The sequence below is a fragment of the Arabidopsis thaliana genome (genome assembly GCF_000001735.4).
Source record: "Arabidopsis thaliana chromosome 1 sequence".
NCBI classification, from domain to species: domain Eukaryota; kingdom Viridiplantae; phylum Streptophyta; class Magnoliopsida; order Brassicales; family Brassicaceae; genus Arabidopsis; species Arabidopsis thaliana.
The window spans coordinates 26,888,368-26,912,668 of record NC_003070.9 but is presented as its reverse complement, the minus strand read 5'-3'; the positions used below and the strand labels follow the sequence as shown (position 1 = coordinate 26,912,668).

Here is a 24,301-nt window from a genome sequence, read left to right as displayed (position 1 = left end):
TGTGGACCTCTGATACTAAAATATGCCATGAATGGATTCTCAGTTTCTCACTATTTGTACAGTCATGATCGTAAGTAAAGTCCACTACATCTATATATGACTACCACCAAAGACGTTTATTACATAAATAGAAAATACAAACGAGTCTTTTGGAGTACACAGTTGACAAATTCAGTATAAACACGAACAAGACGTTACACAACATTTGCTTCACAAACGCTTAAAGAGAACACTTCACACTTGTAAGGGCTTTGTGTTGTTTTCTACCAAACTTTTCTGTGAACCACTCATGATTGTGTGAAGTGTAGAAATGTCCGATCACCAATCCACATAACACGCCAGGTCCATAGGCTATTGCAGCTGCTACCCAGTTGAACATGTTTTCCTCAGCCTCTGACAAGTCCTCGGGTAGCTGCGATGTAGGATTCAAGGCACCAGTATCCCTACAAATATCTTCGAGACCGTAGAGTCCAGGGTTGTCCAAGAATGAAGAACATTTCTGCCTTTGAAACTGTGTGCCTCGTGGCACTGGACCTTGGAGAAGGTTATGGGAGAAGTTCATGTATGACAGAAAAGAGAGTGCAGCAAGATCTTGAGGGATTTGACCTGACAGCTTATTACGGGATATGTCTAATGTCTCCAGCTTTGTCAAATTCGCCAAGAATCGTGGGATGACGCTTGTGAATGCGTTACCTGACAAGTTGAGAACCCGCAGTTCTTTCAAATAGCCAAGGGATTCAGGGATATTACCATTGATTTTGTTTCCAGAAAAATCAATGGCTCTGAAGTCTCTTCGGATCCGCTCAAAGCTCATATCAACTCCTTTATTCACCATTTCCATCTCATGGTAATAGCTATCAGCATATCTCCAAAACTCTGTCATGTACTGGTCCATTTCTTCTGTTAATGTGGTCATGTCTTTCCAGTTGGAAAAATAGTAAGGTGGGAGAGTTCCACTGAAGTTATTGTGTGATATATCGATGATCCTTAAACTCTGAAACCCAATAGATGCATGTCGATGATACAACGGCCCATAGAACTTGTTTGATCTGAGGTTGAGAACATGTAATGACGGTAGAGATTCCAACCATGATGGAAATATATCCTTGATTTTGTTGCTTTCCACATTCACAAGTTCCAAAGCTTTGCAATTGATCAAAGACTTTGGAAACTTTCCCTCCAGCTGGTTGTGACTAACGTCTAATGATACCAACTCGGTAGCTTTGGAAAATATATCTGGAAGAGTTCCACTGAAGTTGTTGTCCCCCAAATTTAGCTCTTTAATAGAACCACTGAAGTTCCTTATACATGAAGGAATCGAGCCGCTGAAGAGATTGTTGGACAAATCTAGAAAGCCTAACGAACTAAGCTTGCAGATCATATAAGGAATTGGTCCTTGGAATGAATTTGAATTCAAATCCAACTCTTCGATCAGTGCTTCCTCTTGTGAAGTGTTTTCAAAACTGCTGAAAGAATTGTGAGAAAGCACCATTGTATTCAATCTCCATAAGCAAGCTGGTACTTCACCTTCCAAATTGTTCTTGGAAAGATCAAGATGAAGGAGGTTGACTAGCTTTGATATAGTTGGAGGGATTGCCCCAGTAAAGTTGTTGTGGCTGATATCTAGCTCTTCAAGGTTGAGAAGTCTAGATATAGATTCCGGGATTGGGCCATGGAGTCTGTTACGACCAAGGATTAGGTCCTGAAGCTTAGTTGATGAAGATGTATTTGCAAACTCTATAGGTCCCGTAAATTGGTTTTCTTGCAGATAAATAGATTCTAAGGAAGGAATCAATAACAGAGATTTAGGAAAAGGCCCGCTAAATGAGTTATAAGAAACATCAAAGTACTCCAAGTTGTGGAATATACTCATGTCAAATGGAAACGTGGATGTGAAGTTATTAGAGCTGAGGACAAATATAGAAAGCTTTGTTAAATTGGCGAAGGAAATAGGAATGTTGCCACTTAAGCTATTGTTTTCAAATGACATAACTCTTAGTTCGATTAGATTTCCTATGGAGGCAGGAACTTCACCTACCAATTGATTATGCGTAAGAACAAGATGTACGAGATTAGAAAGGTTTCCTAAGGAAGAAGGAATCTCGCCTATGAGATTGTTAGACGCAAGGCTAAGGTTTCTTAGCTGCTTTAGATCTCCTATTGAATCTGGAATCTTACCAACCAATCTATTAGAAAAAAGCTCAAGGTTTACGAGACGAGAAAGGTTTCCTAGTGAAGAAGGAATCTCTCCTGTAAGGACGTTATTAGCAAGGATAAGGTGTCTAAGCTGGTTTAGATTGCCGATTGAAGCCGGAATTTCTCCAACAAACTTATTAAAGTAAAGGTTAACAAGTGTGAGATGAGAAAGGTTTCCTAGTGAAGAAGGAATCTCTCCGTAGAGATTGCAATTCGTAAGGTCTAGGTGACGAAGATATTGGAGTTTAAAAAGGCTACTGTTGGTTTTCAAATAGTTGTTGAGAAAGGTGTTAGGAATGTCGAGTGATATTACCTGACCAGATTTATCATTGCAAGTGACTCCATTCCAAAGACAACAATCAGTGCTCTTATTCCACGGACCTCTCCATTGATTCATAATATGCCATGACGCATTTATCGGAAACTCGCCTCTGAATTCCAAAAGAGCATCTCTCTGGTCATCACGGCAAAAGTGGGGCGAAGAAGAAGCTAGAGAGTGAACAAGGAGGGAGAGAAAGATGATAATACGACTAGAAAAAACCCAATGACGATGGCTTCGGATCATCATATCTTTCTGTTTTGAGATTGTGTAGTGAGTACTGAATTGTGTGATTCAGTGGTTCTCTCTTTAAGAAGAAATTCCTAACTTAGCAAATCTTGCGTCAACTCGTTTTGAGATTAATAGATTCAACTTGTGGCTTTTGATTAGAATATAAATAAACTAAACTTTTTTTTTTCCCACTTGTTTTAAAGAATCACGTACACCATTGTTGACTCTGACTCATTTAGTCCTCTCTTAATTTTTCTAAAGGATTATTAAAGTTCTACTGAATTTAAGGTCTACTATAAATCTCCAACTTTGTATAGCTTAGCCAATTTTTCTACTCACATATGAAATATCCATATATAGACTGTCTCTGTGCATCTGTAAAACTGGTTTGAGAAATCAAAAGACTTAGAAATTAGCTATACTTTTTAATGACCCAAGTGCTATAAGAGAACAGATTTGTCGTATCGTAATCGTATGGTTTGACTTCCAAATTGATAGCCTATGAACTGAGGATGCTCGTCGTTAATTTGTTAATTTTAAATTTACATGATTTTATGAAGTTAAATTTTCATTCTAAGGATCCATGCATCTATCTATACACATACATTTACTTTGGTTTAGAAAAGATGTTGATCCATATATCATATATAATCGAATGGTTACCTATTACATAACGTACAGATCACATTTTCAAGTCAAGAAACATATATCAATACCACTAATGACGTTTACATAGGTTGGTGGTACCATTGACCATCCCAACCCCTGTCTCGCAATTACATATAGATCTGTGACCTAATATATGTCATGAATCATGACTGTCACTATATTTGTATAGTCATGGTTGTAAAGTCCTCTAAGAATAAGAGATCTATATTATATAACACACTAGAGTGAGAATTGCAAAACACAACGTACACATTTTAAAGCCAATATATATTAAATAACACCAAATACACGCAGTACGTTTATTACAAAACCATAAAATAGAAAATTACAAATAGAAACGAGTCTTTTGGAGGAGACACCTGAAAAATTCAATACAACATGAACAAGACAGTACACAATAATGCTTCACAAATCACAAATGCTTAGAGAGATTGCAACAGATGGGCTTAACGAGCACTTGTGGTTACTCTGATTTTTTTCCGACCAAACTTTTCCGTAAACCACTCATGATGGTGTGAAGTGAAGATGTATCCGATCACCAGACCACAAAATACACCAGGTCCATATGCTATTGCAGCTGCTACCCAGTTGAACATTTTTTCCTCCTCGTCTAACAAATCCTCGGATGGTTGTGATGTAGGATTCGGGACATGAGTCTCCTCACAGATATCTTCGAGACCGTAGAGTCTATGGTTGTCCAAAAATGAAGAACATCTCTGCCTTTGAAACTGTGTGCCTCGTGGCACTGGACCTTGGAGACGGTTATGGGAGAAGTTCATGTACGACAGAAAGGAGAGTTTACCAAGATCTTGTGGGATTTGACCAGACAACTTGTTACGTGATAGGTCTAACGTCTCGAGCTTTGTGAGATTTTCCCAGACCCGTGGGATATCGCTTGTGAAAGCGTTACCTGACAAGTTGAGAAGACGCAGTTCCTCCAAACAACCAATGGATTCAGGTATTTCGCCATAAATTCTGTTTTCAGAAAAATCAATGGCTCTAAAGTCTTGTCGGATCCTCTCAAAACTCATCTCTACTCCTTTATTCACCATTTCCATGGAGCGATAGATAAGAGAATAATTCTGAATATCTTCAATGTATTCATAACTTCCATGGACTAATGTAATCATTTCACGCCAACTAGAAAAAAAGTTAGGTGGGAGTACTCCAGAGAAGCCATTGTGTGATATATCGATGATTCTTAAACCTTGAAACCCAATGGACATGCTGGGATGATACAACGGACCATAGAAGTCGTTTGATCTTAGGATGAGAACTTGTAAAGATGGTAGAGATCCCAACCAAGATGGAAACGTATCCTTGATTTTGTTGCTTTCAACATTCACAAAATGCAAACCTTTGCAATTTATCAAAGACTTTGGAAACTTCCCCTCTAACTGGTTGCCACTTACGTCCAATGATTGTAAGTTGGTATTATTGGCAAATATGTCCGGAAGAGTTCCACTGAACTTGTTGTTTCCAAGAATTAGCCCCGTAAGATTGAAGTTCCTTAAACATAAAGGAATCGAACCGTTGAAGAGATTGTTGGACAAATCTAAGAAGTGTAACCCTTTCAGCTTGCAGATCCAAACGGGAAACGTCCCTCGGAAGGAATTGAAACTTAGATCCAACACTTGGATCATTGTTTCTTTTGAATATATTTTTTCAAAACTGCTGAAAGAATTGTGAGAAAGCATTGTTGAAGACAATCTCCACAACCAACTTGGTACTTCACCTTCCAACTTGTTGTTGGAAAAACCAAAGATACGGAGGCTAACTAACTTTGACATAGACCTAGGGACTGGTCCACTGATATTATTGTGGGCAACATCTAACAGTACGAGGTTGAGAAACTTAGATATGGATTCAGGGATTGAGCCATCTAATTTGTTACGAGTGAGGATTAGATTCTGAAGCTTAGATGATGAAGATATATTAGCAAACTCTATAGGTCCTGAGAATTGGTTTCTATCCATAGAAACCCATGCTAACGAAGGAATCGAGAACAAAAATTTAGGGAAATGCCCGGAAAATGAGTTTGCACTAATATCAAACGTCACCAAGTTGTGGAAGCCACTCAGGTCAGAAGGAAGGGATGTGAAGTTGTTAAAGAAGATTCTAAACTCGGAAAGTTTGGTTAAGTTAGTAAATGAAATAGGTATACTGCCACTTAAGCTGTTACGGTCAAGTGACATGACTCTTAGTTCGTTTAGGTTTCCGATGGAAGCTGGAACTTCACCTACCAAAGAATTATTCCAAAGGTCAAGATCTAAGAGAAGAGAAAGGTTTCCTAGGGAAGAAGGAATTTCTCCTATGAGATCGTTATCCCCAAGGCTAAGGTTTCTTAGTTGCTTTAGGTTCCCTATTGAATACGGAATCTCACCGACCAATCTATTAGAAGAAAGCTCAAGATTTTCGAGACGGGAAAGGTTTCCTAGTGAAGAAGGAATCTCTCCATGGAGATTGCAACCAGAAAGGTCTAGGTGACGAAGATATTGGAGTCTAAAAAGACTACTGTTGGTTTTCAAAGAGCTGTTGAGAAGGGTGCTACGAAGGTCGAGTGATATTACCTGGCCAGATTTATCATCGCACGTGACACCGTCCCAAGAACAGCAATCGGTGGTCTTATTCCACGGACTTGATTTAGACTCAAAGATCGGAAACTCGTCTCTGAATTTCAAAAGACCATCCCTCTGGTCGTGGCGGCAAAAGTGAAGCGAAGGAGAAGCTAGAGAGTGTATAAGGAAGGAGAAATATATGGTAATAATACAATAAAACCAATAACAATGGCTTCGAGTCATTATTATATCTATCATTTGATGAGTTTGTATTGTAAGTAATGAGTTATATGTGCTTCACTGATTCTATTTAAATAGAAAAAGAGGAATTAGAAAACCCTAAGATGGGATATGACTTATTAGCTAGTCTTGCGTCAAGTTGTCGATTCGGTTGATTTGTCTAAGTCTTTGTCAATCAATTGTTCCATTTGTCTCAAAATTTCCACGTAAAATCATGCACGACTAATTCTTCCTAAAATATTTCTTACGCGTTTACTGTCTCATGTTTTATTTTAAGTTCTTCTGTATCCTTTTTTTAAGAATATCGTTGGCTATAAGGATAATTATTACTATACATATAAAATATATATATATATATATATATATATATATATATATATATATTATGATTGACTCTATTAGTAGAACTCCTCTGATGGGTGCAATAGAATATGATCAACTTCAGTTTTCTTTCAGATATTTAGACAAATGTAATCATGCAATGCAACCGTTGAACAGTAAAAAAAAAAAAAAACTCAAAATATGCACCATCAAAGATTTAAATAACCAAAGAATCACAAACTTTTAGATGTTGCATCAAACCTCAACTTTTACCACAAGCTTAACCAACTTATAATCCAAAACGAAATATATCATTGTTCGTCACAAAACCCTATACTGTTCTGTGTCCATCTGAAAATTTGGTTTGAGATAAAACCAGAAGCAAGAAGGGAACAACTCCGATATATGTAACAGGAAATCCTCACTATCCTTTACTCTAAACCATCTCAATAATTAATTCCGGTTTGTTACCCAGTTTAGTAATTACTTTTGGTACTTTAATTTGTGGTCACATGTTGGACCATTGCAGAGAATCATGATTTACGTACGAGCAGTTCCCATAGAACACAATGTAGTCTCGTAAAGGAACCAGCCAAACTCCAGAAACAATAAAGAAAAAACGACAAAACAAACAAAAGTAGAGAGTGAGTTTTACTAAACGACATAACAAACAAAAGTCAAGAGAGAAAGATCAAACTAAAACTTTTTAATCATACGATTCATATTAGTTGACTTTTTTGATTAGTTACCGCGTTAATGGGTGACATCACTGACTTATATGATAGGTTATGAAAGGTTTGCGTAATAACCTATTGTACTATGTATCACTTATTACACGTTGTGGTCACATGTTGGACCATTGCAGTCTTCAGAGAATCATGTTTTTATGTACGTTCATCTTCTTCTTCTTCTTCAAGGACCACCGTCCTTTAAGGTGATAATTACAATCACTTTTCATGTTGAGGTTTAGAGTTCTAGATCGGATTTATTATTTATCACACAAACAACAGTTTCAGGCAATAGACGCGCTGATTTACTCCTCAACGAGCTAGCGAACATTGATTTATTATCGTCGTCCTGGACTCCTGGTTGGTTTCCAAATTGATACTCTATTAGACTATTAAGCCGATTACTACGAATGGCACATATATAAGCTCAATTGGTAATTTTAAAAAAGTACATGATTTTATGAAGTCAAAAACCCATTCAAAAGATTCATGCATATAGTTGGTTAAACATACGTTTGATCAAATGATTAACAACTGTTTTGTTATAACTTATAACTCAACTCATTTTAACTCATCAATCCAGTTGTTATAAATTTGTTTACCTTGATAGAATGGTTGGTGAAGACGAATTCAATTTGATGTTAATTCATCTTCATACGCATGCATTAACCTTGACTAAAGTAAGAAAAAAACTAAAAATAATGATTTTAATTCTAAACTGCATCTATTAATTAGTCCTGATGTGCAACAAGCCAAGATGTATTAAACACCACCATATACGTTTATTACAACTCATACAATAGAAAAGTACAACACAAACGAGTCTTTTGGAGGACACACCTGAAAAATTCAATACAAATATGAACAAGACGTTACACAATGCTTCACAAAGGCATAGAGACTACAAGAAATGGGTTTAGCGAACACTTGGGGTGACTATGACTTTTTTTTTTTTTGGGACCAAACTTTTCAGCGAACCATTCTTGCTTGTGTGAAGAAAAGATGTATCCGATCACCAAACCACAGAAAACACCAGGTCCATAAGCTATTGCAGCTGCTACACAGTTAAACATTTTTTCCTCCTCCTCTAACTACTAGATCCTTGGGTTGTTGTGATGTAGGATTCAGGACAAGGGTTAATTCTCCACAGTCTTTTTCGAGACCATAGAGTTTAGGGTATATCTATTAAAGCTTAGCCAATTTCTATTCCTAAACGAATTATATCATCGTTCTCAACAGATGGCTAGATTATGTCCATCTGAAAATTTGATTTGACAAATCAAAAGACTTGGAAATTAAAACTACCTTTTAACTCCGGCAACATACACAGATTTCTTCATAACAAGCTGTGGGATAAGATAATTGTCGTTATATATCGTAATTGACTCAAACACTAGACCTTGGGGCCTGTGTGGTTGGTTTCCAAATTGATTGCCTGTGAAGGCCCATTAATACGAATAGCCTACATATATGTGCTAATTTAAATCCCTAATACAGTACATAGTCGTGCATCTATATATAAATATATAATAAATCTACATTTATTTTGGTGTAGTTTTTATTATAAAGAAAGAGTCAAATGGTTACTAGAGGATCCAAGTCCAACTTTAGCAATCAAATCTTCGGCTAAAAAAATTTCCTCCAAAATTTTCCTCGCATAGTCGTGGATGGTATCCACTGTTTGTCCTCCTCAACAAAATGTAAAAGCCATTCAGAAGTACAAACATGAAAGAATAAAAAGAAAACACCTTTTTGACAAAAAGGATACAAAAAAATCATTTGCCAACAAAACAACCGAAAATTCTTCGAGTAGTATCAGTGGGTAGGGCCACCAGGAGTAAAAAAATCATTAAGCATGTGAGTAAAAAACAAGAGATAAACTGTTGCTTAATTCTGAAATCTCTCTTGATCTATTTATTATTCTCATGCAAACCATTAATCTTTACGGGAGAAAAATATTAGTATGATATTTTGAGTCCTGATTGCGACTAGTGATATCGAATGATTACAATTACTAATAAGTATTACCTGAAGCTTTCATCACGCGTCTGCTTAAACATTGATAAATACATTATACCCAAGTTAATCATTCTCTTAACTCATATAATGTCAGAAGATCAATGACATCGAGCAGACACGTTGTCGCCTTTTTACTCGCTTTTGTTATTACACAAGCTAAACAAAAAGAATGTCCCATGAAAGAAAAAGCAAATAAAGAGAGTAATACTATAATAAACACATGGGATAAGAAAGTGGATTAAGGCATCAATTTCGTCTCCATTACACTAAACACACACTTTTGATTACGTTCCAAGACTCGGCGCCGTTATCTTGGCGCCATTCACGCTTCCCTTTTATCTTTTGTCTCCTCTTTTTAAATTCAAAATCACTTAATCCCCCTAACCTAATTCAACTATGCACTCCCTAACTATACCCATATATGAACATATTCTTACTACGGTAGATCCATTTTAACCCCGAAACTGCCCATTTCAAAATTTTAAACAGTCTATGTATATCGTAACTAGGAAATATATTAAAAACAAACTTAGGTTTGCATAAAAGGAAAACGTTACTTGTTTAGCAAGTATTAGATATCTTAGAAATAAAATCGTTTAGTTAGGAATCATTTCCAATTCAGTAGGTGTGATTGAATGTCGATTTTATATGGTTCAGTTGATTTATGAGACAAATATTAATGGGGTCATAATTTGTAGCATTTTTATAGGAAACAGTTTAAATATCAAATATTGGTTTGTTAAGTTAATATACGTTGGATATTTGCTTTGCATTAAAATATGAAACCATTTACTTTACAAGTATATTGTATATACACGATAAATTGAAAAAATCAATGATTAAATGTCGTTTGGATTTTATGTAGGAAAAATCTCAAAAAGGGAACGATCTGATTCGATTGCAAAAAAAAATCGGATCAAAATCTCATATAAGGAAAAATACGAATCAAAGACTTCCGCTTCAAATTTTTTTTTTTGAAATCCATCCGATTAATTTTTTTAAAATACATAGATATCAGTATATCAAAAAACTGAAAACTCTTCCGTCTTTTGAGAATAAAAGAGTCCAACTTTTGCATTCGACATTTGACTATAACAGTATCTTTTCGAGAAGACGCAAAGTCGTTACGTGCGTTTATATTTCGTTTATTCATGTCCCAATACTACCTCTTAGGAAATAAGAGACTATTAAGACTTTCTTGCTTCCCAATACACCCCCACTAATATCAAATAACCTAGTTTAATTTCTTCCGTTTCTCAACACTTTTAAGAAAATACTTAACAATTGACATAAAAGAAAAAACGTACAGAGGAATTTGAATGGACAAACAAAGGTGAAACAACTAGAATGGACAAACAAAGGTGAAACAACTAGAATTTAACAATAGACAAAAAAAAAAGAAAAGGATTTGGTTAAGCAATATTAAGGTATGAACTAACCTAAACCATAAAATAGTAAAAAAGGAGGATTAAGGTTACTTTGTTTAGGAGCAGCACGTTGATAACCAAAAAGCCATAATTATCGCTTCCTTCAGCGCAGGATCCTTCTCTCTCCTATCTCTCTGTATATATATGTGGACCTTCACGTAATAGCTTCGTACTTCAAACCTCAAAAGCAATTTAGCTCTCTGTCTTCAAGATGACTTCTCTTTTCTTCTTTGTTCTCCTTTTCTCGTCTCTTCTCATAAGCAATGGCGATGCCAACCCAAATTACAAAGAAGCTCTCTCCAAGTCATTGCTCTTCTTCCAAGGTCAGCGATCTGGTCCTCTTCCTAGAGGCCAACAAATTTCCTGGAGGGCTAGCTCTGGCCTTTCCGATGGCTCTGCTGCTCATGTACACACCTTAAACCATATTTAACTTTGATACAGAATATATCTTTGTTAGTAACATTGATATATGAATTGCAGGTGGACTTAACCGGCGGGTACTATGACGCAGGAGACAACGTCAAGTTCAATTTACCAATGGCGTTTACCACCACAATGCTCTCATGGAGCGCACTGGAATACGGTAAACGGATGGGTCCTGAGCTGGAAAATGCACGTGTGAACATCCGTTGGGCCACAGATTATCTGCTGAAATGTGCCAGAGCCACGCCGGGGAAGCTTTATGTCGGTGTAGGAGATCCTAATGTTGATCACAAATGCTGGGAACGGCCTGAAGACATGGACACACCACGTACAGTTTACTCTGTATCCGCTTCCAATCCTGGTTCTGATGTCGCAGCTGAAACAGCAGCAGCTCTAGCTGCAGCTTCTATGGTTTTCAGAAAAGTTGATTCCAAGTATTCACGTTTGCTGCTCGCAACAGCTAAGGATGTGATGCAGTTTGCCATTCAGTACCAGGGAGCTTACAGTGATTCCCTTTCCTCATCTGTCTGTCCTTTCTACTGCTCCTACTCTGGTTACAAGGTCTGCTTTCACATGAAACTAAACCACTCTTACCACTACATCAGATCCTCATTTTTAAAAATGTGAATTTATGAACACAGGACGAGCTAATGTGGGGTGCGTCATGGCTGCTAAGAGCAACGAATAACCCGTATTACGCAAACTTCATAAAATCTTTAGGAGGTGGAGATCAGCCTGACATCTTCAGCTGGGACAATAAATATGCTGGTGCCTATGTTCTTCTCTCACGGGTTTGTCTCTCTGCTAATAAAAACTCATTGAGAACATAGCTTTTAGCATCACACTATCTAACTTTTACATTTTGGCAGAGAGCATTACTTAACAAAGACAGCAACTTTGAACAATATAAGCAAGCAGCTGAGAATTTCATCTGCAAAATCCTTCCAGATTCTCCTTCTTCCTCTACCCAATACACTCAAGGTAACCTACTTCACGATATAGAACACAAATTGCTAAACAACAACCTCTTCTAATCATATGTTTACCAATTACAGGAGGATTAATGTACAAGCTACCTCAAAGCAATCTTCAGTACGTAACCTCCATAACATTCTTGCTCACAACTTACGCCAAATACATGAAAGCCACAAAACACACATTCAATTGCGGAAGCTCCGTTATCGTCCCCAACGCCTTGATAAGCCTATCGAAGCGACAAGTTGATTACATACTCGGAGATAACCCAATCAAAATGTCATACATGGTTGGATTCTCTTCCAATTTCCCTAAGAGAATCCACCACAGAGCATCTTCTCTTCCTTCACACGCACTTCGTTCTCAATCGTTAGGCTGCAATGGTGGATTCCAATCGTTCTACACTCAAAACCCTAACCCTAACATTCTCACCGGAGCAATCGTAGGAGGTCCGAATCAAAACGATGGGTATCCAGATCAGAGAGACGATTATAGTCACGCGGAACCGGCGACTTATATAAACGCCGCCTTCGTCGGACCTTTGGCGTACTTCGCCGCCGGCCGTTCGACTTGAAATTGAATTCGCCACCGCCACATTCTCCGATTTGTAGTTCCATTGTTAGTTAAAGATCCGTTGGTCCAAGCCTAACGTGAAAATCAGAAGGGACAAAGTTATTTAAATGTAAAACTCTTAATGGGCTAAGACCCAATACTAAAGGACCCGACGGAAATATTTCTCGTGGTCTTATTTAACTCTAACCATCATCATTACGCGTTTCAAATATTCAACCAAGGCCGTTAATTAAGCACCACGGAAATATTTCATGTTTGGTTATAGCACCATGAAAGAACACTAGAATATTTACTTGTCAATTATGTCATGAAAGAACACTAGAATATTTACTTGTCAATTATGTCATCAGTACAAAGATTAAACAGCTGAAAGATATGCATTAAGTAGGAAATGTAAAGACAAAATATCGTTTTCTGCTAAAAGGAATTACACATATGCCAAACAATGGGCCGAGAGAGAATTGAAACTAATGGGCCGAGAGATATTTTTTCTCTTAGTGGGCTTTTAGGAGAAACTGTAGCAAAAACAACAGATTTCGAACAAAATTTTGATGTAGATCATAGCTAAAAAATAATCTGGAGTGAGCGACAAGCAAGCGGCGGCCGTCATGGATTCATCGCCGCCGAAGACTATCACCAAGGCTCTGCCGCGTTTCTCTGAACTCAAACCTCCGCTCTCAGAAGATATCATCGAGGCGCTTGACCGGTCCGGTTTCGAGGTCTGCACTCCGGTTCAGGCCGAGACGATCCCTTTCCTCTGCAGCCACAAGGATGTTGTCGTCGACGCAGCCACTGGTTCTGGAAAAACCCTAGCTTTCCTCCTTCCCTTCATAGAGATTATCCGTCGATCCAACTCCTACCCTCCGAAGCCACACCAGGTAAGGAGAATTAGCCGAATATCAAGAGTAGTAGCTTATGCTATATGTTAACAATTTCAATCTCAGGTAATGGGGGTGATTATATCGCCAACTAGAGAGCTATCAGCGCAGATACATAAGGTGGCAGAGCCATTTGTCTCGACTTTGCCAAATGTGAACTCTGTCCTGCTTGTTGGAGGTCGAGAGGTGGAAGCTGACATGAATACTCTCGAAGAAGAAGGAGCCAATCTCTTGATCGGCACCCCTGGAAGGCTTTCAGATATGATGAAACGAATGGAGTTTCTGGATTTTCGAAATCTCGAGATTCTTATCTTAGATGAGGCCGATAGACTTTTGGATATGGGGTTCCAGAAGCAGGTCAATTACATTATATCTCGCTTGCCAAAGCAACGTAGGACTGGCCTCTTTTCAGCTACACAAACACAAGCTGTTGCAGACCTGGCCAAGGCTGGCCTTAGGAATGCTATGGAAGTTATATCGGGAGCTGAGTCAAAGTCGAAAACGTCTTCTGGTCTGTATTGTGAGGTATTATTATTGTAAGGTCAATATTTAAATACGTATATGTGTTTCGGGATAGTAAGTTTATTTCTTCTTCGTGTCTCTGCAGTATTTAAAATGCGAAGCAGATCAAAAGTCATCACAACTAGTGCATCTCCTGATCGAGAACAAAAATAAAAAGCTTGTCGTGTAAGTTTTGTCACAACGTACTTATCAAATTAAGCATCCTTTTACAGATAGTCTAACTAGTATCTCTTCTGCAGATTCTTCATGACATGTGCTTGTGTTGATTACTGGGGACTCGTACTTTCAAAAATTCCTACCCTCAAGTCCATTTCCTTCTTTTCCACCCATGGGAAGATGGATCAGAAAGGTAGAGACACGGCATTAGCTTCGTTTACAGAGGCATCAAGCGGTGTCCTTCTATGCACAGATGTCGCTGCACGTGGACTTGACATTCCAGGCATCGATTACGTTGTTCAGGTTGATTGATTAATGCTTGTTATGCCATCTTTGTTGCAATGGATTTTGACAGGTTATTGTATGTAACTGGTGCAGTATGATCCCCCACAAGACCCAGATGTATTTATCCATAGGGTTGGCAGGACTGCAAGAATGGAAAGACAAGGTAGGGCCATTGTGTTTTTAATGCCCAAGGAGACAGACTATGTAGAGTTCATGCGCATTCGAAGGGTCCCTCTTCAGGAGAGAAAATGCTCTGAGAACGCTTCTGATGTCATCCCGATTGTAAGAAAACCTCCACGTATCTCTTTTTTCTCTCTTTCTCTCTCTCGCTCTCGGCCACAGGGTGGTTTAATAATAAGTGCTACAATGTAAAATGCAGATACGTTCACTAGCCATCAAGGACCGGGCAGTGTTGGAGAAGGGATTACAGGCATTTGTTTCCTTTGTCCGTGCTTATAAGGAGCATCACTGCTCTTACATTTTCAGGTTCATTTTTCGCCTTGTGTTGTTAAAATATGTTAGCTTTTGTAACTCCATTCTTTTGTTCCCCTTAAATTTACAGTTGGAAAGGACTTGAAATCGGAAAGTTAGCCATGGGATATGGCATCTTGTCTTTTCCTTACATATCTGAAGTTAAACAAGACAGAATTGGCATTGTCGGTTTTACACCTGTCCAAGGCATCACGTTTGAGGACATAAAATACAAGAACAAATCTCGGGAGAAACAAAGACAGCAAAACTTACTAGCAAGGAAAGACAAACTGCAACAAGAAAAGAGAGGGAAACGCAAGAAAAGCTCCAAAGAGGCGGTTGATGATTCTAACAAAGCGTCGAGAAAGAGAAAGTTAACGGGGAGGCAAAGACAAACTATCCAAACAGCGCAAGATGAAGAAGAAATGAATTTGAGATTATAGCTTACTGGAAAAACTGAAGAAAGGCTCAATTATAGAAGATGATTTTGCTAAACTTACAGGAGCTCATGATTTTGTCTGATAAAGAAGCAAGAAAACATTTCAGGCTTCAGCAGAGATGGGAAGGTGGACGACTATTTATTATAACTGAGATCATGTTTTGTCTTTTGGTTGATTCTAAACATATTGGTCAGAAAGAATTTAACAAAAGGATTCTCAAATTTAAAAAGCTCTGGAGTGGTTTTGTTTTTGGTGAGAACAAGGGTTGGAAAAGTTCTGTAATTAGAAACGAAAGCTCAAGACACATGTCTAAAGCTATTTTCAATCCTGGTGAACATACCAGCCGGATTTCAGAGTAGAGAATATATAGCCACTGTTGAGAGTCACAAAATACCTCAACGCTCTTTAAGAGATGTCAATCTAAAATCGCCCCATTATTTTTCCAGCTTAGCTTTCGGCCCATTATATATTTATTTGAAAAAAATACCCGCTCTTTTATTTTAAAATTTTCATAATCTTTCATGATCATGATCCACTGATCCAGGATTAAAACATGGCATAACCAGCAAGTGATCCGACTAATTCTAGAGGTGAAACCTACCTGATAATCATAAGAAATCTATTAATCCATGTAATTAGCAAGATGGATTACTATATAAAATGAGATGAACATCAATGTTTGTAACTTTGAGAATTGTCATTTGAAACAAATCTCATCTTCATGATTTTATATCTCAATCTATTAATCTATTATAACTTGGTGATTTCATTCTCCCCTTTTTAAAAAACTTTCTTGCACCTAATAAAATTCTAATTTATGTTAATAAGCTCATTTGAGCATAAACCTATCTTGGTTTGGTTACATAATTGCTTTTCGTTAACAAACATATGAAGGTTGCTGGTGTCACTTGATTTATAACTTTCAAAGACTTTCGTGTACAACTCCAAATAAAAAGAGTAAAAATGAAAGAAGAGGTCGGCCAAAGGCGAGGTCGACGCAGATGAAAACGCCAGGTGTCTCAGAAGAAGGGAGCAATCGAAGCTGGATCTCTCTTTACGCCACGTCATTTTTAGTCAACATCATGTGGGACCCATTTCCTTAACCGTCATTCTCCTTCTCTACCGTTCACTAGTTTCCTAATTTTGAATTTCAATTATTTATTGGATTTTTAATTTTTATGAAGTAATTTCACACTGACAAATATAGTACTGTAACTTATTCAACTATTCAAACTTGCTACTTTGGTTGCTGCTATATACGATAACACTGTTATAGAAAGGTGTATACTCATTGCTCGTTGGTTTTAAATTGGAATACAAACAAATTTCCAGAAGATAAACAAATTATTGAAAGATAACTTATGTCCTAAGTAATTGGTATGATGGTTTTTACTCTGATAATTAAATTAGTGATTTTGGACAAACGGAAAAATCAGGAAATCTTAAAAATATTTGTTTATTTTGTTTGATCGGTTTGTTGTTGCTGAAAGTTTTTGATCGAAAATTTTGTGATTGAATATTTAGAGTTACTTTGTCAAAGTTGGATACCTAATTACCAAATTGCATTTCCAATCTAAATCTAACTTATACATATGTCTGTATGTTTGTAACTAACATAGGAACACATATGTCTTGTTTTAACGCATATATAATTTTATTTTATTTTGTTGTGATGTTTTGTTACAATCTAAAATATGTAATAGAATTTTTGAATACTTTTAATTTAAAATTTTGGGATATTCCTAATGATGATATTAATAGACCAAAATGAAGTAAATCCATTAGGAAAAAGTGATTGGATCCACATATTCGGGAATATGCATTCCTAAGATAAAAGTTCACTTTTCTTTTTAAACAAAAGTTAAAGAGTCCTAGGATTTAAATGATTTTAAAAAGTTTTTTTTTTTAAATTACTTTTCTTCGTAGGAAGAAACTGAATGAATGTGAAACTGGAATAATAATAATTATGCTTTCTGGAGATATAATAGTTTGAATTGAATACTATAACCAAATAAATATAAGGCCAATACTATAGTGGCTATAACTACTAAACTACATCCATGTCCATTAACCCCACAAATGAATTGGCAACCTCCCCATATGTTAATTTCTATACCCAAATCAAATCAAATTTGGAAAAAACAAAAAAATGTTCATGTACAAAAATATTTAAACGTAGGAAATTTAATAATCAGTTTGAACAACAACAGAGAAGGAAATCTAATAATAATATCTTTAGTCAAAACGTAAAGATAAATATGATAATTTACTTCAATTTAAAATTATTCACTTTACAGCTAAGCACATAATTTTGATTAGAAGGTAAGATATAGTAAGGAAACAAATTTAAAGAAAGTAATTGCAAATTCAAAATTATTGACCGGTACAATCATTTCATGTGTATATTAAATTTGCTCAAAACTCTTCTCACACCCATCTCTGTGTCCATTGTCTTGTCTTTCGCGGATCAGTTCTGTCGACTCTACAGATTCTTCCGCGTTTTTTTCAATTTTCGAAAGTCTCTCTCTTTTTGACTCTTCACCTTTTTTTTTAACACCACAACGGTTAAAAACCCTCGGCTTCTATAAATCCCGTGAAAAAAGTGGGATAGATTGAGGTGCGTTTCATTGATTGTGATGCAGAGACGAGGTAGATCGTCGGAATTTCATCGACCGGGTTTCATTAGATCGGATACTCATCGGAGACGTCGCCGTTGAAAAGGGTTTTGTTACGAAGAAGCCTTCCTTTTCGGTTTGTCTTCCTCAATCACCGATTCGCTTCTCAGGTAAATTCTTACTCCGGCTACTTTCTCCTCAATTCTTCGTCTTTCTACAATTGGATCTGAAAATCATTTGCTGGGTCGTTATCGTTTTTCGATTTCATTGTAAAATTTTGCAGCTTTGACTCAAGTGCTCTGTTGTTATTGCTTGTATTTATGAGATCTTTGTTTCTGTTGTTTAGTTTATACAATTTTGCTTTTAGTTGTGAATCTGATGTGTGTCGTTATGAACAGGTGTGAACAGTATATTAAGTTTTTGTTTGGTGATCTGATCTTATTGGTTGGATGTGAAATGCAAAGATCACGGAGAGCTCTTCTGGTTAGAAGAAGAGTTTCTGAGACTACTTCTAATGGAAGGAATCGCTTCTACAAAGTTTCATTGTCTTTGGTTTTTCTCATATGGGGGCTTGTCTTCTTATCTACATTGTGGATCAGTCATGTTGATGGTGACAAAGGTAACTTTTTGAGTTCCTTATTTGGACAGAATGCAAAACAGTTATTAGAATATGGTTAGAGAACTGAACTTAAGTAATATACGCTCTTAGAGATATGACAATCATGAAGATGTATAGACCATATCTTAAGTGTATCTAAGGCTTACTCTTGGGCATTTGCAGGTAGATCTTTAGTGGATTCAGTTGAAAAAGGTGAACCGGATGATGAAAGGGCAGATGAGACAGCTGAGTCTGTTGATGCAACATCACTAGAGTCTACCTCTGTTCATTCTAATCCTGGATTGAGTTCGGATGTTGATATAGCTGCAGCCGGAGAAAGTAAAGGCTCAGAAACCATCTTGAAGCAATTAGAAGTCGATAACACAATCGTTATCGTAGGAAATGTTACAGAAAGCAAAGACAACGTGCCTATGAAGCAAAGTGAGATAAATAATAACACAGTTCCAGGGAATGATACAGAGACCACTGGTTCAAAGCTTGATCAGCTATCTCGTGCTGTTCCGCTTGGCCTTGATGAGTTCAAGAGCAGAGCGTCCAATTCTAGAGACAAATCTTTGTCAGGCCAAGTAACTGGCGTTATTCATAGGATGGAGCCTGGTGGGAAAGAGTACAATTATGCAGCTGCTTCAAAAGGTGCAAAGGTCTTATCTTCTAACAAGGAAGCAAAAGGAGCTTCAAGCATCATATGCCGGGACAAAGACAAGTATCTCCGAAACCCGTGTTCTACTGAAGGGAAGTTCGTTGTCATAGAACTTTCAGAAGAAACGTTGGTGAACACAATCAAGATTGCAAATTTCGAGCATTACTCTTCCAATCTGAAGGATTTTGAGATTTTGGGGACCTTGGTTTACCCAACTGATACGTGGGTTCATCTAGGGAATTTCACGGCTTTAAACATGAAGCACGAGCAGAACTTTACATTTGCAGATCCCAAATGGGTGAGATATCTAAAGCTAAACTTGCTAAGCCATTACGGTTCAGAATTCTACTGCACCTTGAGTTTACTAGAAGTCTATGGAGTGGACGCTGTGGAGCGAATGCTGGAGGATTTGATATCTATCCAAGACAAGAACATATTGAAACTCCAAGAAGGAGACACTGAGCAGAAAGAGAAGAAGACAATGCAAGCAAAAGAGTCCTTCGAAAGCGATGAAGACAAGAGTAAACAGAAGGAGAAGGAACAAGAAGCCTCACCAGAGAATGCGGTTGTGAAAGATGAAGTATCACTTGAGAAAAGAAAGCTGCCAGATCCGGTGGAAGAGATAAAACATCAACCAGGAAGCAGAATGCCGGGGGACACTGTCTTGAAGATACTGATGCAGAAGATAAGGTCGCTGGACGTGAGCTTATCAGTTCTTGAGAGTTACTTGGAGGAACGGAGCTTGAAATACGGGATGATATTCAAGGAGATGGACCTGGAGGCGAGCAAGAGAGAGAAGGAGGTGGAGACTATGAGACTAGAGGTAGAAGGAATGAAGGAGAGGGAAGAGAATACGAAGAAAGAGGCGATGGAGATGAGAAAGTGGCGGATGAGAGTGGAGACAGAGCTTGAGAAGGCTGAGAATGAGAAAGAGAAAGTGAAGGAGAGGTTAGAGCAAGTGTTGGAAAGACTGGAGTGGATGGAGAAGAAAGGTGTGGTTGTGTTCACAATCTGTGTCGGGTTTGGGACTATAGCAGTTGTAGCCGTGGTTTTTGGTATGGGGATAGTTCGAGCAGAGAAGCAAGGTGGCTTGGCTTGGCTTCTGTTATTGATAAGCTCCACATTCGTTATGTTCATTTTGTCACTTTGATGAGAGAAGAGTTCTCAGTTTTGGTCTTTCTTTTTGTTTTCTAGTTTTTTTCTTACTGTAGAGTTAGCTGAGTCTTCTTTATACCCAATAAAACTATAGAAGTTACCTAGATAAGTTATGATGTGCCTATGAGGTTTCAAATACAAGAGTTTTGTCCGGTTCAATGGAAAAAACTCTTATCAAATCAAAGCTTATACGTAGAAAGAGTTTTCATTGCAGAAAGTTGATTTACAAACAAAACTATTATTCACAGAAAACATTTTCTTATGACCAAAATAATTATAAACATTTTCTTTCAATAATTAACCCTAGCTTCGTCATTGCCACAGAGCAAAGATAGTTTTAAAATTCGAATCCAATCAACCTCTTATACCAATCTCTCACATGTCATCTCCTACTCTTCATAGTTCATCCAAAGTGGGGTTATTTGTCAACGTAACTTCAGCATAAAACTGAGCTTTATACTAGAGAGAAATAAAGTTAGCTATAATCATTTATAAACTGAAGATTGATGGAGGTTTATTAATGGTTAATAAACCTTTCCAAAAATAGGCGTATGCCGCTAAGAACAGAGAAGACACGGTATTCTTTAGTAAAAGGCGAAAGAACAGTTCGCTTTGTCTTCACTGCACAGCTCCGTGACTCTTGAAGGCAAGCTCTCGATCTTTATTTATACTAAAGTTTACTCACTGTTCTCAAGAAATGAGCCGATGTGGGATAGTACAATCAATCAAATTAATTCATGGGTTATTAATAGCAGTATATGGGCCATATCTTGTTTATTTTTAAGCCCATCCCAAAGCCTGGAGGTTTCATCATCTTACAATTCTAGACTGGTTTTGGTGAACCGGTTTGATGAAATTAGAAATTACAATGCAAGAGACACGTGGCAGGCTTAGAAAAATAACCGAAAGCAAAAACAAAAAGGTTTAAGAGAGAGACGACACTAGTCTGGTTTTGGTTCGAGTCCCGCAGTGGTAAAGGGACGACTACAAGCGAACATAATGTTTAAGAAGGCGGTGGAGGCTAAGTCTCACCAGCGTCTCTCCGGCGCTGACCGGAAAAAACTCCGTCGCACCGTCCGAAATAGGCTTCCCCTTCTTACCGATGAACTCCTCGACGCAATTCTTCCTCCCAAGGTTTGATTTCTCTTTTCCCTCAATTTTTGGCATCGTTGTTTTCTCCATAGATTACTAGGTCTTTCTTCTTGTTGTGTAATCTGATTGATTCTAGATTAGATTGCATCGAGTATTGGCTTACTTCTGGCATTGATTGTTTTGTCTAGGTCGAGATTACACTTTCCAAGTTTCAGAATCGAGTTATTGTTTATAGTATTGAAGGTGGATGTCCCATGTTTTTCGATATCGATGGAAGAGGAACTGAGATTTTCCCCACAGTTTTTGCTCTGTGGGAGGCTCCTGAAATGTTACCTTCCTTTATGTTGAAAGGAGGTGAGGTTTCACGTTATATTATAGGCGGTGCAGATTTGATGTTCCCAGGTATTTTGATCCCTCCCCAAGGCTATCCTTCTTTCTCTGCTGGAGAAATATGGGCTGTCAAAGTTCCTGGAAATCTAGCACCTATTGCGGTAAGCTTTTTATGTCTTGTTAACTGATGAATCTTCTTAATGAATGTAAAGTTTGCGTATTGAGTTACATGATGTTTATGAAGGTTGGGTGTACCACAATGAGTAGTGAAGAAGCTCGTAAAGCAGGTTTACGTGGGAAGGCTTTAAGGATAACTCATTATTACCGTGACTTCCTATGGTACATGAGATGCTGGCAAAAGTTTTTTTATATTTTACATCTGTGGAGGAACTCTGTCTCTTACATACTGAATTTGTGTTTCTTAGGGAATCAGCTGAGGGGCATTATGTTCCAAATGCGGGGTTTATGGAGGATGTGGTCATGGAGGACCCATCGTACCTTGCTCCTGGTTCAGGTGAAGATATTTTAGACACTTCTGCAAGCACCGGAAATGAAGAAGATGAATCTGCTCTGGAAACAGCTTCAACATCGGCTGCGGATGCTAAGAATGATGCTGAAGTACATGTCGTTGGGAGCATGAATGAGCTATACTTGGTAGATGATGTATGTGCTACTGAAACTAATACCGACAAGCAGATTACTCTCTCCCCTGAGGAGGTAGATACCCTTCTTGACCAATGTCTTTTGCAAGCATTGCATACAACACTAAAGGAGAAAGACCTTCCCATCCCAGGAAGCACTCTATGGTAAGAACCGCATTCAGATACTTGACTTACTTTGAAAGCCACCTATATTCTGGTATTTGACTATGATTAGGTTGTTTTATTACGCTCTGAAGCTCTATTCTGTGTTACTCTTGACTTTGTCAATAACAAGCAAGACACCTTAAACCATTTTCTTTCTCCTTTCCACGTTTGACTGACATATATTTTTCTGTGAGTGGTGCAGGGCAAATCATGTATTACCTTGTAGGCCTTCTGGTCTCACACTTGACATTAAGAAGTCTTCCCATAAAAAGTTGTCAAAGTGGCTGCAATCTAAAGCGTCTGGTGGAATGGTCAGTTTTCATACGAATTTCCCTTGTCTTATGATACTTTTTTTGGCTTGATTTTATATTTTAGTAGATGTTGTTCGTAGATGTTTAACTGCAAAACCCAACTGGTTTATCAATATAGGAAACTATTAGTATCAAGTGTTGTAAGCTGTATCTCCTTAAAAGTATGTATGTAACACATTGGTATACATTTACCCTGATATACTCATAATTGCTAGTAGATTTACTCTGGTGTCTTGACTGGCAACTGCACTCTGTCACAATCTTTGAAATATATGCGCAGATATCTGTTAAGGAAGACAAGCATAAGAAGGAGATAGTATTGATTTCAGTCAACCGCAGCCACCCAGATTACAAATCCTTCAAGCCAGAGAAAAAGAAAGCGGAAGTCTCCGAGTCTCCTGGAGAGCGCTCCACGGCGCAAGCTCAGTCAGAGAAAGGGCTTGAAATTATAGAGGTCTATAAATCAAGCATACACAATAGTGCAATATTTGCATCAGTTGGGGAAGACAAAGGAAATCTGTACACAGCTTCTGAAGCCACTGACGTTGTGTTCAAATACATTGAGAAGGAAAATCTAGTAAAGCCAACAAACAAATCAATGGTGGTGTTGGATCCGATACTATGTGATGCATTGTTCAAAGGAGCTATCAAAAAGGGATCGGCATATCCGTCAGAGATCCACAAAAAGGATGTTGGGTCGACATTTGTAGGTAGAATGCAGCCTAATCACGTAGTGATGAGAGGAGGCGGTGAACCCGTGGTTCGTAAAGGAGCTGTAAAGCCGGTTCAGATAATGACAGAACGAAGACAAGGTAACAAAAAAGTGACCAAGGTCACAGGGATGGAGACGTTCTTGATAGACCCAGACTCGTTTGGATCAGAACTGCAGAAGAAGTTTGCTTGCAGTACTTCAGTTGGAGAACTTCCAGGTACGTTTAAAATCTATCCTTTTTGTTTTGTTCAGCTGTGTAAGTGAATTAACTATTTGAGAGATGATTGATTGTTTTGTGTGTTTGCTTTCAGGTAAGAAAGGGTACGAGGTTCTGATTCAAGGAGGTGTGATTGATAACCTTGCGAGATATATGGTGGAACACTATGGAGTTCCAAAGAGATACATCGAAGTTCTTGATAAGACTAGAAAGTGAATGGTTTTTTCTATTTCATTTTTTTTTTGTGTGTTTTAATCTTCTAATTTTATTTGATACGTACACTCTGTGACTCTAGAGATGTGGAACAAATGAGAATAAAATTGTTTTGTTATTAGTTTTTTTTTTAATATAACAAAAAAATTAAAGAAAATAA

At 37.7% G+C, this 24,301-nt stretch overlaps 6 protein-coding genes, 1 long non-coding RNA gene and 1 other non-coding gene across 10 annotated transcripts; 4 read left to right on the top strand and 4 right to left on the bottom strand.

Moving 5' to 3' along the window:
* Positions 1–71: 71 nt before the first annotated feature.
* On the bottom strand, positions 72–2,877 carry RLP12 (receptor like protein 12). Its single transcript, NM_105809.4, has one exon. It carries the CDS (start codon positions 2,762–2,764, stop codon positions 221–223), a length of 2,544 nt encoding a protein of 847 aa, NP_177296.2. The 5' UTR covers positions 2,765–2,877; the 3' UTR covers positions 72–220.
* An 816-nt stretch (positions 2,878–3,693) lies between these two features.
* On the bottom strand, positions 3,694–6,268 carry RLP11 (receptor like protein 11; the record flags this gene model as incomplete). Of its 2 annotated transcripts, none has more annotated exons than NM_001334497.1 (1): positions 3,694–6,268. In NM_001334497.1, one exon carries the CDS (start codon positions 6,229–6,231, stop codon positions 3,862–3,864), a length of 2,370 nt encoding a protein of 789 aa, NP_001321997.1. In that variant the 3' UTR covers positions 3,694–3,861. The 2 variants fall into 2 exon arrangements, with proteins under 2 accessions (NP_001321997.1, NP_177295.1); NM_105808.2 differs by having other exon boundaries at positions 3,764–6,216.
* A 1,656-nt stretch (positions 6,269–7,924) lies between these two features.
* AT1G09243 lies at positions 7,925–8,407 on the bottom strand. Its single transcript, NR_139588.1, has one exon. It is a non-coding gene; the product is annotated as an other RNA (long non-coding RNA).
* Positions 8,408–10,692: 2,285 nt separating this feature from the next.
* On the top strand, positions 10,693–12,904 carry CEL3 (cellulase 3). Its single transcript, NM_105807.2, has 5 exons — positions 10,693–11,114; positions 11,189–11,692; positions 11,773–11,922; positions 12,001–12,112; positions 12,187–12,904. Exons 1-5 carry the CDS (start codon positions 10,920–10,922, stop codon positions 12,678–12,680), a joined length of 1,455 nt encoding a protein of 484 aa, NP_177294.1. The 5' UTR covers positions 10,693–10,919; the 3' UTR covers positions 12,681–12,904.
* Positions 12,905–13,234: 330 nt separating this feature from the next.
* Positions 13,235–15,664, top strand: AT1G71370 (DEA(D/H)-box RNA helicase family protein). Its single transcript, NM_105806.2, has 7 exons — positions 13,235–13,557; positions 13,624–14,082; positions 14,165–14,244; positions 14,319–14,538; positions 14,614–14,802; positions 14,900–15,006; positions 15,083–15,664. Exons 1-7 carry the CDS (start codon positions 13,288–13,290, stop codon positions 15,432–15,434), a joined length of 1,677 nt encoding a protein of 558 aa, NP_177293.1. The 5' UTR covers positions 13,235–13,287; the 3' UTR covers positions 15,435–15,664.
* Positions 15,665–17,370: 1,706 nt separating this feature from the next.
* Positions 17,371–17,413, bottom strand: U5.12. The gene has a single exon (NR_139587.1). It is a non-coding gene; the product is annotated as an other RNA (small nuclear RNA).
* A 399-nt stretch (positions 17,414–17,812) lies between these two features.
* Positions 17,813–20,713, top strand: AT1G71360 (Galactose-binding protein). Of its 2 annotated transcripts, NM_105805.6 has the most exons (3): positions 17,813–18,216; positions 18,445–18,665; positions 18,828–20,713. In NM_105805.6, exons 2-3 carry the CDS (start codon positions 18,503–18,505, stop codon positions 20,453–20,455), a joined length of 1,791 nt encoding a protein of 596 aa, NP_177292.4. In that variant the 5' UTR covers positions 17,813–18,216; positions 18,445–18,502; the 3' UTR covers positions 20,456–20,713. The 2 variants fall into 2 exon arrangements, with proteins under 2 accessions (NP_177292.4, NP_001320414.1); NM_001334496.1 differs by lacking the exon at positions 17,813–18,216 and having other exon boundaries at positions 18,423–18,665; positions 18,828–20,593.
* Positions 20,714–21,384: 671 nt separating this feature from the next.
* Positions 21,385–24,301, top strand: AT1G71350 (eukaryotic translation initiation factor SUI1 family protein). The gene is made up of 7 exons (NM_105804.4): positions 21,385–21,594; positions 21,741–22,043; positions 22,127–22,221; positions 22,308–22,688; positions 22,891–22,999; positions 23,280–23,928; positions 24,023–24,301. The coding sequence occupies exons 1-7, from the start codon at positions 21,460–21,462 to the stop codon at positions 24,142–24,144; spliced, it is 1,794 nt and encodes a 597-aa protein (NP_177291.2). The 5' UTR covers positions 21,385–21,459; the 3' UTR covers positions 24,145–24,301.